This window comes from Parambassis ranga, chromosome 1, assembly GCF_900634625.1.
Source record: "Parambassis ranga chromosome 1, fParRan2.1, whole genome shotgun sequence".
Lineage (NCBI taxonomy): Eukaryota > Metazoa > Chordata > Actinopteri > Ambassidae > Parambassis > Parambassis ranga.
In genome coordinates, this window is record NC_041022.1 from 6679746 (window position 1) to 6694764 (window position 15019).

The 15019-nt window shown below is 40.5% G+C and overlaps 3 protein-coding genes across 3 annotated transcripts; all 3 read left to right on the top strand.

Moving 5' to 3' along the window:
• Positions 1–4160: 4160 nt before the first annotated feature.
• Positions 4161–5447, top strand: LOC114448425 (GTPase IMAP family member 7-like). The gene is made up of 2 exons (XM_028425386.1): positions 4161–4196; positions 4496–5447. The coding sequence occupies exons 1-2, from the start codon at positions 4161–4163 to the stop codon at positions 5291–5293; spliced, it is 834 nt and encodes a 277-aa protein (XP_028281187.1). The 3' UTR covers positions 5294–5447.
• Positions 5448–5753: 306 nt separating this feature from the next.
• On the top strand, positions 5754–7428 carry LOC114441109 (GTPase IMAP family member 7-like). The gene is made up of 3 exons (XM_028413892.1): positions 5754–5894; positions 5988–6077; positions 6377–7428. Exons 2-3 carry the CDS (start codon positions 5996–5998, stop codon positions 7225–7227), a joined length of 933 nt encoding a protein of 310 aa, XP_028269693.1. The 5' UTR covers positions 5754–5894; positions 5988–5995; the 3' UTR covers positions 7228–7428.
• A 755-nt stretch (positions 7429–8183) lies between these two features.
• Positions 8184–13178, top strand: LOC114448497 (uncharacterized). The gene is made up of 6 exons (XM_028425515.1): positions 8184–8191; positions 8461–8570; positions 9558–10396; positions 10977–11136; positions 11328–11399; positions 12071–13178. Exons 2-6 carry the CDS (start codon positions 8480–8482, stop codon positions 13000–13002), a joined length of 2094 nt encoding a protein of 697 aa, XP_028281316.1. The 5' UTR covers positions 8184–8191; positions 8461–8479; the 3' UTR covers positions 13003–13178.
• The last annotated feature ends 1841 nt before the right edge of the window (positions 13179–15019 follow it).

Genomic DNA, 15019 nt, shown 5'->3' on the forward strand with positions numbered 1-15019 from the left:
GTTGAGTCAGAAACTCCATTATTTGATCCCTGTATGACTATTGCATAACATGCATTCAATAATGTATCAGAAAGAAACTCTTCATCCTCGCCCACTCTTGTTTTCTCTTCCTGTGAGTATGTGTGTGTGTGTGTGTGTGGTTTTGATTGCCAGCAGTCCACAGTTTGAATCCCACACATCCTGATCAGCCAGATAAAAGTTGAGGATTCCAGCTGGCACACACATCTTCCTCATCCTACACCACTCTGTCAATATCTTCCCATATAAGCCAAAATTAAGAACGAAAAAAGTAACCACATAAACAAACGTATGTAAATTAAAAGTATATGCTTCGCTATAACAACATATAATAACATCAAAAGCTTGCACACATCCGTCTCTTTGTGGATACACAGTGTAAGCTGCTTCTATCAAGGCCGTTCTCTCCTCAGGTTCCATGGTTTAGTTTCCATGGGCACTGGTTCACTGAGCAGCAAATAACAGACCTCTCAGGCTCTTTATTTACAGCAAACCTCATATGACCCGAGCATTTTTTTTTACACCTTTGCAATAAGAAACATACAATTACACACCTTTTTTTTACATCCATTGATAAAGGGATTAATAACACCTTTCCCACACTGTCACCTAAAAATAGTGATAATAGTGTGAACTCATGACCCGTTTTTGAGCAGGATAATCACACTGTGTCATCACCGATGTCCCCTCGTCTTTTCCAAAATTGAAAATTGGGTCCCATTGTACAGATGTGCAGTGTGGATATATGAGTCATGGTGCCTAAAAGCCTGATAACATCCTCATAGAAATATGCCTGCACAAAGGTGAGACAGAGGCTTACACACTAATGCGACCACACACAAAAGCTATTCTTTGAACAACAGCAGCACCTCCTATTAAAGCATGTGCCAGGCTATTATTGGATATAACATCTAATTAGGATCTGGATGAAGGTTGCCGGGCGAGTCTGCTTTTTCTGCTGAGCATTAGGACCTTCTTTACTATTAATAAAATATTATGCCATATTCACTAGGAGCTTGTACAAGGCAATTTGAGGCTGAGCCGGTTTTTTTTACAATTTTGTCACAGTTTTATATAAAATATCAATTCTTTAATTTGGAAGCATTGCAAAATGATTAATATCAATCAAGCTAATTTGATTTGAATAATATCTGTGAAAACGCAATAGCTTCAATGGATTTACATCACTTTGCAGATGATGATATATGTTGCGGCGTTCATGTGCTCTCTGCACCGAGACACTCTGATCTCTTCTCTTTTTTTTCTTTTCGCATGCTGTCGCGTGCTGTGAAGTTCACATTGCAGGAAACCGCAGCCATTATCACGGCTGTGTGACCCCAAGAACTTTGCTGCACGTGCAGTACCACCGTCCTTTGTTATAGCAATCACAGCACACACACACACACTAAGGCAAACACTCATCTGAACAGATGCTCCCATCTCTGTTTGCACGTGAGGAGGATTCACATATGTTCTTCTTGTTCTCTCTGTTTCTCTGACACACACACACACACGCACACACACAGGAACGTACACAGCTCTAAGCCTGGAAACGTGATGCTGTTTTTCTATTCAGCCTTGTCCTCCATCACAAAGCCTGGATGGACACTCTGAGTGTTTCACACATACAATTAGTGGGATTCCATTCAACATGCAGTAAACAATATATATATTCATCTAAAAGGCTGCTTGGAGAGCCCGAGCAGCTCAAGAGGATGATATTCTGTGTGACTAACTACGTGTTGTCCGTTCATCTTGTTATGATATCTGAAGAAAGTTATAAGGGAATTTAATCACATTTGGTATTTAGTTAAAGGTCACTGTGACCTCATGTCCGTCCCTTTCCGTTGAATGAAGGGAATTTGCCAAAAATGTTTAGTTGTAAAGTAGAAAGACATCACGGGTCAAAGGTCATGTCACTGTGAGCCCATAACTTAAGTCTTTGCTGAACATCTTTAGTATATTTGGCACAGGTTTCCACTTGGATGGAGTACATTTTTAGCCATGACTCATGAGTTTATACATAATTATGGCAGACTGAAAGTTGATCACAGATTGTGAGTTTGCCCTTATGGAAACAGCTGGATCAGTTGGCAGAGGAAATATTTGCAACTAACTATCTTATAGGATTCTTTCCATTTGATTAGCTTTCCTTATTCTGTGTAAACCTGCCAACTCTATATAATACACTTTGACTTATGTCACTCGTTTTTAAAAGTCCTCGTCTGCTGTGACTTCAGCTCTCCTCCTGTTAATTGCACTGTAGGTCAGACATCCATTGCTGCTGTCATCATAACATTTCTCAGCTTTCTGTGACTTCAAACACCAGGTGGAAATGTTAGCATGTAGCGTGTGGAGAGCTGCGTTTGTCAACAGTCCAATCAGGAGCATCTATAGGGTGAGATCCTGACACAGAGATAAGCACGGACGCTCTCACGCAATTACACGGCAGGGAAAAGACACAATAGCTGTGGAACAAGCACAAACGGACACGAAGGCACCTGCCACCCCTTCGCTGGTCCGTCACTCTCCTCTGGTTTGGGTTCTGAGGGTTTGCTTGCGTGCGTGTGTGATGTAGAAACTCTACATTTACTGATGAAATATGTAATTTAAATTGATAAGATGACTTAGTGCTACACAAATGGAAAATCCATCTAGACATATCAGAATCAGAATCAGAATTACTTTAATTATCCCCGAGGGGAAACTCTTGTTTGATACAGACAAATAGAAGAAAAGATAAATTGAAATATGAAATAGAAATATATAATAAATATATAAATACCTAGAAAGCATTTAAATCCCTGAGTTGTATCTATAGAAGAAGAAACATATTTACAACTGTATAAAAACCTTTACATAGTAAAGAGCAGGACATGAATGTACCAGTATGAATGTACAGTGTCTGAGTGACTGTTACAGTTCAGAGTTCAGTAGTTTGATGGAGACAGGCAGGAATGACTTCCTGTGTCTCTCAGTGGTGCATCATGGGAGTCGGAGTCTGTTGCTGAATGAGCTCCTGTAGCTGGTCAGCACAGTGTGGAGCGGGTGAGAGGGACAGTCCAGTATGGTCTTTATTTTGGACCACATCCTCCTCTGACACACCTCTGTCAGGGAGTCCAGTTCCTCTCCCACACGATGGCTGCCCTTCCTGATGATTCTGTTGAGTCTGTTTATATCCCTCACCCTCAGACTGCTGCCCCAGCAGACAACAGCATACATGATGCCTCTGGCCACCACAGACTCATAAAACATCCTCAGCATCGTCCTGCAGATGTTGAAGGACCTCAGCTGCCTCAGAAAGTAGAGGCGACTCTGGCCCTTCCTGTAAACAGTGTCCACGTTCTTACTCCAGTCCAGTTTGTGGTCCAAGTACATTCTCAGGTATTTGTACTCCTCCACTACCTCCACACTGACCCCTTTGATGCTGGTAGTGACATATGACATATGTTATGTCCCAGGAGCACAGCAGCCATTATTATTGACCACACTATACAATTTGTAATTTGTTTTCTATAACTGCCATTCAAGCTGCAGTGCATAGTTTTGCAGTAGATTATTTAAAGGGGAAAAAAAAGCACGGCAAAGATAGAGAATGTCCCTGCAGGGTCACTGTCATTCTCTCTAATAACCACAAGAGGGCAGACTGTCCACTCAGTAGAAACAACTGTCCTCCTTTTCTATGACACACTGTAAACCTGTAATTTTAGTGTTTAATACTGATCTGTAAAAGGTTTACTGATCCATACTAATACATCTCAAATACTAAGGAAAAGATAGGAAAATGTTTAATGTGTTTAAATGTATAAAAGGTGGTACCAAAACTTGGCAAATTGGTTCATTCATCTGCCTTCTATCAAAAAAGTACATTAGAAAACTAAAATGTGGTAGCAACATGGCAATCCACACAGACACACACACAGTGCTACTTTCTTAACCCATTCCCATAACTATAGTGCTTTTAATTGAATTTACATTATAGGGATTGTTTTTATGGTACAAGGTATGAGAAGTAGAAGAAGAAGAAGAAGACAGACTTGTTTTTTATTCTCAGAGTGCAGGCGGGAAGCTGTGACTGGCTTCATTATTGTTTCAGTATTGTTTTACAGTAAAATAAAGGAACTGATACCACAATTTTGAAAATGTTTCCCTCACAGCCTCTGAGGGCCATTTCCAAAGTGAGTCAGTGCCCATTGTTAAACTCCCATATGAAGACGTTCAGCTTTACAGCATAAATAAACTTGTTTGTAGTCTGGTACAAAAACTGGTACTTCATTATGAGGTATTCTTGCCTCTGTAGAACTAAATATATAAATCAAATGTGGCACAGTAAGCACTGGGTAATCTGCCCGTGAGTCTGTGGCCCAGATTTGAGCCAGTTGCAGTTTACTTGTTTAATTTTTGGTGGAGATGAATTATGAATATGTACTGTATATAAAAACTATAATATTTCTGATTTCTGGTGTCTGTCTGTCAGCTATCAAACAAAAAACATGGCATAATACTAATCACTTGTTTTATCAATCTCTCTATAACCTTGAAAGAGCTGAGACTTCTTCTGGTTGGAAAAACCGGATCAGGAAAAAGTGCCTCTGGAAACATCATCCTGGGGAATCCAACTGCCTTTAAAGTGGACATGTCACCAGAATCTGTGACTGAAGGCTGTCAGAAGCAGGAGGCTCAAATTGGTGGCAGGAACATTGTTGTGATCGACTCTCCGGGTCTGTTTGACACACAGAAAACAACAGATGAAATTCAAGAACAAATCGAACAGTGCATTTATGACTCAGTGCCTGGACCTCATGCGTTCCTGTTAGTGATCAGCCTGAAGTCTAGATTCACACAGGAGGAGCAGGAGACTGTCAAATGGATCCGGGATAACTTTGGTGAAGATGCTTCCTTATACACCGTCGTCTTGTTTACACACGCTGGCCTACTGAAAAGTAAATCTGTGGAACAGTTCCTTTCAGAGAGCAGGCCCTTACAGAGACTGATAAACGGATGTGGAGGAAGATATCATTCATTCAAAGATTACAACTCAGGCAGAACACAGGTCACAGAACTTATAGACAAAATAGAAAAAATGGTCAAATTTAATGGAGGAGGTCACTACACTAATGAGATGTACGAGGAAGCCCAGTGGAAGCATAATTACTGGCGTCACATTTATAGGAAAGCTTATCGATGGGTTAAACGGCGCTATGATTATACCATTGGTATGATGACAGATAAACAAGTGAAAAAACGTCAAAGCAGATTCATGACTGAATTATAATAATGATAAAATTAAAGCATTGTACAGCATGCCAGACATAAGAGATAATCCTTCAATGTTTTGTAGGTACATATTTTGGATTTAGGGGAAAACAGTTTGACAAAGAGAGGAGAATAGTTGCCATAGAGACCAGGGGAAGAGGACAAAGTGGGAAGAGGAATCAATTTAGTTAATGTATGTTAGAGAATCAAAAATAATCAAAAAAAGGTGAGAAACTACACTTGAATAAGTGTTGGATTTTAGGCAGAGTACACTCATTGTAGTGGATTCTATAGATGTGGGGCAGGGTGGTGGATGGTTTGGGTTGGAATTTATCATACTTGTTGTGTTATTATTGATGATATTGTGTGCTTGAATTTCCTTTGGGATTAATACAGTCTTATCTTATCTTATCTTATCTTGTCATGTAATTTCACTTGTAACCACTGGGTGGCTCCCTCATCCCTTTAGCCCACTCTGTGGGTTTTTCCCCAAATAAAATGAAAGTGATTGCCACTATTTAAACCGTTATACTGTTAGACCATCGGGTGAGATCTGTTTGCTGTGCTATAAAACAATCTTCCAGAAGCCTTCTCATAGAGCTGAGGAAACCCTTACACAGGTAAGCTCACCATGAAATCACGCATATATTTTCTTAGGAGATTTAATACTTGGTGTGTACCTCTAAGACTCTCCTGTGATGATTTTTTTTAAGTTACAGAGATGTGGCTGAGTAAACCTTGGATCTTGCTTGTGCTGGTCACATTGTGTGTGCCACCCGCTCACTTGCAACATCGACACAAAGGTATGTTTATAAGATATGCATAACCAGCACCTTACCATGACCTAAAAATACCTCAACAATCAATATAATTTTATCTGTGTATAGGCAACAAAATAAAATAGAATAATATTAGCTTATGATATATAGCTTATAAGTTCTGACATGTAGCGTAAGTGCATACAAGCCTTACTGGTGTGTGTGTGTGTGTGTGTGTGTGTGAGAGTGCACCTGACAGTTTTCAAGTCACATGTTTTATTTTATTGGAACAAAGTTTCACTCTTTGCTCCCACAAACATATAAAGTTGATATGCTTTCCACAGGCTCTGCAGATATGAAAGAGTTCAGACTCATTCTTGTGGGAAAGACTGGATCAGGCAAGAGTGCTTCTGGAAACACTATCTTGGACCGTCCAACTGCTTTTGAAGCAGGCACGTCACCAGAGTCTGTGACTGAAGACTGTCAGAAACAAGAGGCTCACATTGGTGACAGGAAAATTGTGGTGATTGACACTCCAGGTCTGTTTGACACCAAAAAAACAGAAAAACATGTGAAAGTAAACATTGAACAGTGTGTTAATGAGTCAGTGCCTGGACCTCATGCTTTCCTGTTAGTGATCAGCCTGAAGTCTAGATTCACACAGGAGGAGCGGAACACTGTCAAATGGATCCAGGATAACTTTGGCGAAGATGCTTCCTTATACACCATAGTCCTGTTCACACATGCTGACCTACTGGAGGGTAAATCTGTGAAAGAATACCTGTCAGAGAGCGAACACCTACGGAGACTGATCAACCAGTGTGGAGGAAGATATCATTCACTCATCAACAAACCCAGATCAAAGAGATTCCAGGTCAGAGAACTTCTAGATAAGATAGAGCAAATGGTGGAAGAGAATGGAGGAGGTCACTACACTAATGAGATGTACCAGGAAGCACAGAGGAAACTTGAGGAGGAGAGGGAAAGGCAGAGGAAAGAGGAGGAGTTGAAAAGGAAGGAGGAGGAGGAGAGAATCAGAGAGGAGGAGAGAAAACTTAATTGGTGTAAAATGATGGCATTGGCTTCTGCAGGAGTTGTTGGTGCAGGAATGTTTTTTGCCTCACATCCTTTAATGGCTTTAGGTGCAGCAATTGGAGTCACTCAGGGCTATAATTGCACAGATATGTTCTTCTAGTTGTGATGGGGAGTTTTATGACTTCTCATAAGTTTTTCTACTTTAAAAAGAATCCCAGGTTGTTTCGATTAAAACTTAAAAGCTTCATCACTGCTGTTTTTCTTTGTAATTTGAATCATGTTACATGAATCAGTGTCTCTGTCTTACACTGTGTGGAAAAAAAAACATTTTTAATAAAATCCAGAATGCTTTTATTTCAAATGGTTTTTGTTTGTCTGTTAAGGCTGCAGCTTCGATAGCATCATGTAGCTCAATCACTCATACTCCCTCACTGGTACACAGCCATACATTGGTCAGACAGGTCTAATATATTTGGTTTGAATTGGAGAAGATGTTAACAATGACAGGATGTAACACAAAATGCTTCTTGTGTTGGATTTTAAATTGATTTAGTTTTGACAGGAGAATCTAAAGTAATCCTTTCAATGGTGGGCATGCTCTTCTTTGGTTACAGCTACACTTTCTAAAACCACACCAGCCTGTGTATTCAGACAGCAGAGGACAACTTCAAATCCAGTACAGAGAGAGAGAGAGAGACATGTGCATTTAGGCACATGGCACAGCATTGTAACAGCACCTCGACCTTAAACAGCCCCTTCATAGGAAGACAAGGTCCGGAGTAGGCCCCCTGTCAATATGAGTTTGACCCCCCTGTTTTAATGATGCTTAAAAAAACCAAAGAACCAAAGCTGAGCAAAATACAAAAATTACATTAGTAATCTAAAATGAGTTATGTGGTCCCAACATGACGATCCACACAAGTGCAGGTAGGAAGCTGTAACTGGCTTCAGTATTGTTTCAGCATTGTTAAATGAAAGTAACTAAAAGGTGCTGTTAGAGACACACCTCCCACAGGTGTGTTTAGAACAATAACATGGAAAAATGGGCGTGTTCTCTTTGCTGTGCAATAAAAGCATCATCTACCTGTAAACATGTATTATTATACGCCCAAGGAGACACCAGGGTAAGTTCAAAACCGAAGCCTGTAAAGCTTACCTTATTTTATATTTCTAACCTGTTCCTGAGCATGCACGGAGCACCTGGTATGTAAGCAATTTCCCTCTGGGATTAATAAAGTATTTCTGATTCTGATGTATTTGAAGAAGAATCTTTCAACCATATCTCTGGCTTATTTTAAACGACATCAAAACAACAATTTTAAATCGAAATGTTTGTTGTTGTTTAAAACTTTAATTTTGTTTGTTATCGTTATCATTCTTAATCTTATTACAGGGAGATTACCTCTATCGAGATGTTGCACGTTCAGGCCTGGATCCCTGTTTGCATCCTGCATTTGCTGTTGATACTATGTGGGCAAACAGCTCACTGCAAAGATGGCAGAGGTACGTAAAGGGAAACGTTTACACTTCAGGTTTATCATGAGAGCAGTTTGTCACAAATGTCAACAATTTAATTTTTTCATTTTATTTTGTATTATTTGTCATCCTTTAAACGTGGTTTGAAAACACTGTAGGGAGCGTGTCTCACTTCTTTCTTGTAAGACCTATCGAGCGGGTGCCCCCTCCCTCTGACTAAACTATGGTTTTCAGCATTTAGCAGCAAACAGCAGACAAAGAATGGATAGCAGGTGTCATGGCAAAAAATAAAGATTCTGAAAAGACTCTGAAATGATCACTGAAAAGTTATATTTTATTACAAGCAATTGCATGGAGAGAAACACATGAACAGGTCTGACACAGCTCTCAGTGGTTCTTCACCGAGCAGGAGGCGGTTACATGTTTTATACCTTAAAAGTGCCCTTCAACTCTTCAACGTCCACCAGGCATAGTGTGACACATAACATAACATAAATAAACTAATAAATAATAATAATAATATTTTAAAACACTAGATATATTAGGTTTTAAGGTTTGAATTTAGGTCATAATGTACAATCACTAAGGCTGTGGGTGTAGTTCCTTATATGATGTTTTAGTTATTGTTAATGTGGTTCTGCCTGGAGCTTGGAACAAAATGTGACCAAGCGAGTTCTGCATAACTGGCAATGACAGGACATTGTGGCTGCAAACAATAACCTTCTATAAGTGTGATGCAGGCGCAGTTCTTCTCTATCTATCACAGACACACGTGTAGTCAGATTAGCTCTAACAAGGCAGTATACAAGGCACAAACAATATGATTCAGTATTTTTCCACCACACAGGTGAGAAAAATTCAGGTGCAGTCATAAAATATAATATTGGATGGATTGATGGATGGATTTCTGTGGTTAGTGTTAGATTTTTCAGATAAATCGTGGACCCGCAAAGACCAGTTCTCAAACAATAAAGCAGCATAAAACTGACAACTTGTTTTATCATTTTTCCACAGGCTCTGCAGATATAAAAGAGTTCAGACTCATTCTGGTGGGAAAAACTGGATCAGGCAAGAGTGCTTCTGGAAACACTATCTTGGACCGTCCAACTGCCTTTAAGGCAGGCACGTCACCAGAGTCTGTGACGGAAGACTGTCAGAAACAAGAGGCTCACATTGGTGACAGGAGGATTGTGGTGATCGACACTCCAGGTCTGTTTGACACCAAAAAAACCGAAACACAAGTGAAAGTAAACATTGAACAGTGTGTTAATGAGTCAGTGCCTGGACCTCATGCTTTTCTGTTAGTGGTCAGCCTGAAGTCTAGATTCACACAGGAGGAGCGGAACACTGTCAAATGGATCCAGGATAACTTTGGCAAAGATGCCGACTTATACACCATAGTCCTGTTCACACATGCTGACCTACTGGAGGGTAAATCTGTGAAAGAATACCTGTCAGAGAGCAAACACCTACGGAGACTGATCAACCAGTGTGGAGGAAGAAATCATTCACTCATCAACAATTCCAGATCAAAGAGAATCCAGGTCAGAGAACTTCTAGATAAGATAGAGCAAATGGTGGAAGAGAATGGCGGACGTCACTACACTAATGAGATGTACCAGGAAGCACAGAGGAAACTTGAGGAGGAGAGGGAAAGGCAGAGGAAAGAGGAGGAGTTGAAAAGGAAGGAGGAGGAGGAGAGAATCAGAGAGCACCAGAGACAAATTGATTGGTGTAAAATGATGCCAATTGTTTCTGCAGGAGTTGTTGGTGCAGGAGTGTTTTTTGCCTCACATCCTTTAATGGCTTTAGGTGCAGCAATTGGACTCACTCAGGGCTATAATTGCACAGATGTGTTATTCTAGTTGTGATGGGGAGTTTTATGAATTCTCTTGAGATTTTTACTTTAAAAAGAATCCCAGGTTGTTTTGATTGAAACTTAAAAGCTTCATCACTGCTGTTTTTCTTGGTAATTTGAATCATGTTACATGAATCAGTGTCTCTGTCTTACACTGTGTGAAAAAAATATTTTAATAAAATCTGGAATGCTTGCTTTGATTTATTTGTCTGTTAAGGCTGCAGCTTCGATAGCATCATGTAGCTCAATCACTCATACTTACTCACTGGTAAACACACATACATTGATCAGACAGGTCTACTTATGTTAAGAGATTATCCTCGTATATGTAATATATTTGGTTTGAATTGTAGGAGATGTTAACAATGACAGGATGTGACACAAAATGCTTCTTGTATTGGATTTTAAATGGAGTTAGTTTTGACTGGAGATAATCTAAAGTAATCCTTTAGATTACAACATGGTAGGAATGTTCTTCTTTGGTTGCAGCTACACTTTCTAAAAACACACCAGCCTGTAGAGGACAACCTCTGTGGGGATTCACATTTTCAGATGTAAGCTAAAGACAATACAAGGAAATAGGAAGCCCCCTGTGCAAAGCCTACGGGCTTCCAGAAGTTTCCCAGAAAACTAATGTGAACGTTGAGGCGCAGAGCTCGTTCACAGCTCAGCTCTGGGAGAACACATTTGGACACCTGGGACCTGGAAAAGGTAGATCCAAAGTAATGGCTGAAGGTAAGACCGTCTCTCTGACTTCTGATCCTCCAACACAAAACAGCACAGATAATTTGATTCCTGTCGGACCGATCTGATAGTGTGACAGTGAAAAGAGGGAAATGCAAAAAAGATGGAAAGTTTGACAATGATGTCAGTGACTAATAGTCCATTTCAATGTGTTTCTCAATGGCATAATTTTCATGTCGCAGCAATACCACTCCGGGAAAAGAAGCAGAAATCTCTACCTCGCTCTGATGGGTGTGGTCTGAACAACTTTGACGGTATGTTCCTTCATTGTCTCATTTTTATGAAACCTTCTAACACAGAATCTGTATTCTGTCTGCTCATATGGATAATGATTGACAGCTGTGGGTTTCAAAGCAGTTATAACTGCATAGAATAGGTATCTTTAGCTGGATATACATTATACATTAGCAGAAAATGTTGCACCCAGAGGCAGGAAAGAAGTCCTTCAATGTCTCTATTCCCTTAGAGGATACCTTTTAGGGAATAGAGACCTTTCTACCCTGAAATCAATGAGTGTATGCAGCTTCGACCACTGAAATGCTTACAACAGATAAAAATCTATGCAAACTGCTTACTCACACCGGAGCAGAGACATGCAGGCCTTCTTATCTGCAGCAACTTCCTCCAGCTTTTCCAGGGGATCCCCAGGCCAGCTGGGAAATATAATCCATCCTCTGTTGGTCCTGGGGTCTCCAGCTCTGACCGCCTGGTAGACCTCTAAAAGGGTCAGATCTGACAGGTGTCCAAAGTGCCTCAGCTTGTTTTCGACGTGTTTATATTTTTAACTAAACAGGGTCAGTTGTGTTTCAAGAGTGTCTGTTTCAGGGGTTCTAAAGAGTATGTATTTAGTGTAATGTATGTAGTGTATCGTGCAAATGTGTGTGTGTCACAGTGACACTAATTTTGCATCTGTTGTGTGCCACAGCTCTGGATTTGTCTGGAGGGCTGAGGATAGTCCTGGTGGGCAAGACTGGATCAGGGAAGAGTGCAACAGGAAACACCATTCTTGGGAGGGCTGCCTTCAAAGAGGATCCGAGCCCAGTGTCTGTGACCAAACACTGTGAGACGGGGAGTGGGGAGGTGGATGGGACGATGGTCCAGGTGATCGACACTCCGGGTCTGTTCGACACAGCCATCACAGAGGAAGACCTGAAAACCAGAATAGAAGAATGTGTCAAGATGTCCGTGCCTGGTCCTCATGCCTTCCTGCTGGTCATCAGACTCGGTGTGAGATTCACAGAAGAAGAAAGAAACGCTGTGAAGTGGATCCAGGATAACTTTGGAGACGACGCCTCCATGTACACTATCATGCTGTTTACATGTAAAGATCAAGCTAAAGCTGACAATGCTCTGAAGGAGTGCAAGGAGCTGCGGAGACTCTCGATCACGTTTGGACGTAGATACCATGCCTTCAACAACAACGACGCGGACGACCGTGTGCAGGTCAAAGAGCTCATCACCATGATCAAAGAAATGATACAGGAAAACGGCGGGAAACACTACACCAATGAGATGTATGAGAAAGCCCAGAGGAAGCTGAGGGAGGAAGAGGAGAAGAAGAAACAAGAGGAGGAAGAGAAGAAAGAGGAAGAGAGGAAAATGTGGGATGCACAGAGGGAGATGCAAGAGAAAGAGAAAGCAAAGGAGAAAAGGGTTAAAAGAAAGAATATACGTGTGGCCACGGCTGCCGCTCTTGTGTTGGTGCTGGCAGCCGTGGTCATAGCCGTGGGAGCCAGCACCACGGTAGCGCTGGCTCTGGGAGCCCCTGCACTCGTCCTGGGAGTGTTATGTGGCTTAGCTGCCATTTTGATGTGGAAGGGAATAAACTGCAAAGCTAAAGGAAGCGTTCCAGTATAACCCTGCAGGATGCCCCGGCAGCAAGGACATGTTTATCAATCACTGCATGTGACACAGAGGACAGAAGAAACACACAATATCACACTCACTAGGAACTAATCAGTAATGATGTGTTTGCCATAAGAGAAGGATGTGAATTTAAAGCTGAGAGTAAACAAACGGTATGAAACACAAAACCTGTTTTCTTTTTGTTTCTTTTTATTTTCACCCATTTATTATTGAAACTTATTTTCAATATACTTGAATATTTTTCACTAGAAAGCGTATAACTTATTTGCTGAAATAAAATATCTGTGCAGATGGATAAAACTATGACGTGCGGTTTCCTTTGCTTTATTATTAGTAGCATTATTACCTCATTTCCTCTCAAGGAAGTGGAAAACAATGGCACACAGTCCGCTGACTGATCACGTCTGAGGAAACAGAGCAGCCCCTCAACAGGCTGCCACTTTGACGCAATCCCGCTATACCGTTTACAACAAAATGACCAAAAAAGGATTTAATATGGGGACAAACTTGTGCCACAGAAACTTTATTAAAATACCCGCTACTCACATGATATAGCAGCTGACAGTGAAAGCTCAGCTTTGTATTCATTTATATATATTTTTGCTATTTGTCTTCTTACAGTGTGTGTTTCTATCTGCCCTGGTGGCTGTAACACTGTGAATTTCTCCTTTGGGGGACTAGTAAAGGATTATCTTACCTCATCTTATCTCTTATGGGTCAGTGTACGTGTAATGGGACACAGTCCACTGACTGACTGATTCCACACGTCTGAGGAAAGAGAGCAGCCCCTCAACAGGCTGCCACTTTGACACAATCCTACTATACCGTTTACAACAAAATGACCAAAAAATGATTTAATATGAGGACAAACTTGTGCCACAGAAACTTTATTTTTTATTCAAATAAATGCAGTCATCCATTAGTAACTTACAGAGCATATGTAAAAACACAAATTTACTAATGTGTTCTGTCATTTGATGCAGGTGTGGCACTTTCAATGCAGTCTGACAGGTCTGGTTGATCTGTTTGTTTTAGACTCTATGACCAGGACACAGACTGGAATGAGGTCAGGGCGTGTGTCCTTTACAATGAGAACATATGTGAAGCATGGTTTTATAAGGACTCGTCTCATCAGGGCTGGCACATTAAAAAGTCCATAAGGATTAAATGCATTTTATTTTATTTACATTTCAATGCATGCAATGTTAGATGTACAGCAAGGATCAAGGTTTGTTTACAGCTTTACTGTAGAGAGAAAGCTCCTATGAAGCAGACTTGGAATGCAGTCTTGTGTTTTCAGCCATGCAGTAGAGGAAACAGTTCCGTGTGGGATGGTTACACCATAAATGATAGTAATGATGTTGGTGCAGGTTATTTTTGGGTCTTCCTGGATTTCTGAGACATGCTACAAAATGCCAAAGGCAAACAGAATAATAACAATAGGTGGTTCTGCAGGCATTTATAACATGTTATGATTTCACAATTCCACCCTATCAAACATTTAGTGTAAAGTTATGATTAGCAAAAGAGTTGTTAAATTAATTAAATGTATTCAGTTTAGTAACAGTGATCATTTAAACCAAGACATAGGATATTTTTTCCACCATATGCATTATTTATAAGCAGTGGTGGAAAGTAACTAAGTATTTGTACTTTGTTACTGTACTTAAGTAAATTTGTATGTATTTATACCTTACTTAAGTAAAAATAATAGTACATACTTTATACTTTTACTCCATTACATTTCGCAGCTATTATCTGTACTTTCTACTCCACTACAAATTTTACAGTGTCTGTAGTTACAAGTACATTTATGAACACAGTCTGATGTGAGGTCAGACTCTGCATGGAGGTGATGTCACGCTGCCAGCTGTGTTTCTATAATGAGCCTCAGTCATGATGCCGGTGCTCTGGCTCAGTTAGCTAACTAGTTAGCTGCTGTCTGCTAACACAAGTCCATCCATTGATGTCTGATTAACATGAATCATAACATTGATCTCAGCAGGAA

What these genes read in the sequence shown, in the direction of transcription:
- LOC114448425 (XM_028425386.1), top strand. Translation starts at nt 4,161, where the DNA reads ATGTTTCCCTCACAGCCTCTGAGGGCCATTTCCAAA. An exon ending in CTCTGAGGGCCATTTCCAAA is followed by an intron (nt 4,197 to 4,495) that starts GTGAGTCAGTGC and finishes TCTGTCTGTCAG; the next exon opens with CTATCAAACAAAAAACATGG.
- LOC114448497 (XM_028425515.1), top strand. Translation starts at nt 8,480, where the DNA reads ATGTTGCACGTTCAGGCCTGGATCCCTGTTTGCATCCTGCATTTGCTG. An exon ending in ATCCAAAGTAATGGCTGAAG is followed by an intron (nt 11,137 to 11,327) that starts GTAAGACCGTCT and finishes TTCATGTCGCAG; the next exon opens with CAATACCACTCCGGGAAAAG. An exon ending in TGGTCTGAACAACTTTGACG is followed by an intron (nt 11,400 to 12,070) that starts GTATGTTCCTTC and finishes TGTGTGCCACAG; the next exon opens with CTCTGGATTTGTCTGGAGGG.
- LOC114441109 (XM_028413892.1), top strand. Translation starts at nt 5,996, where the DNA reads ATGTGGCTGAGTAAACCTTGGATCTTGCTTGTGCTGGTCACATTGTGT. An exon ending in CTTGCAACATCGACACAAAG is followed by an intron (nt 6,078 to 6,376) that starts GTATGTTTATAA and finishes TGCTTTCCACAG; the next exon opens with GCTCTGCAGATATGAAAGAG.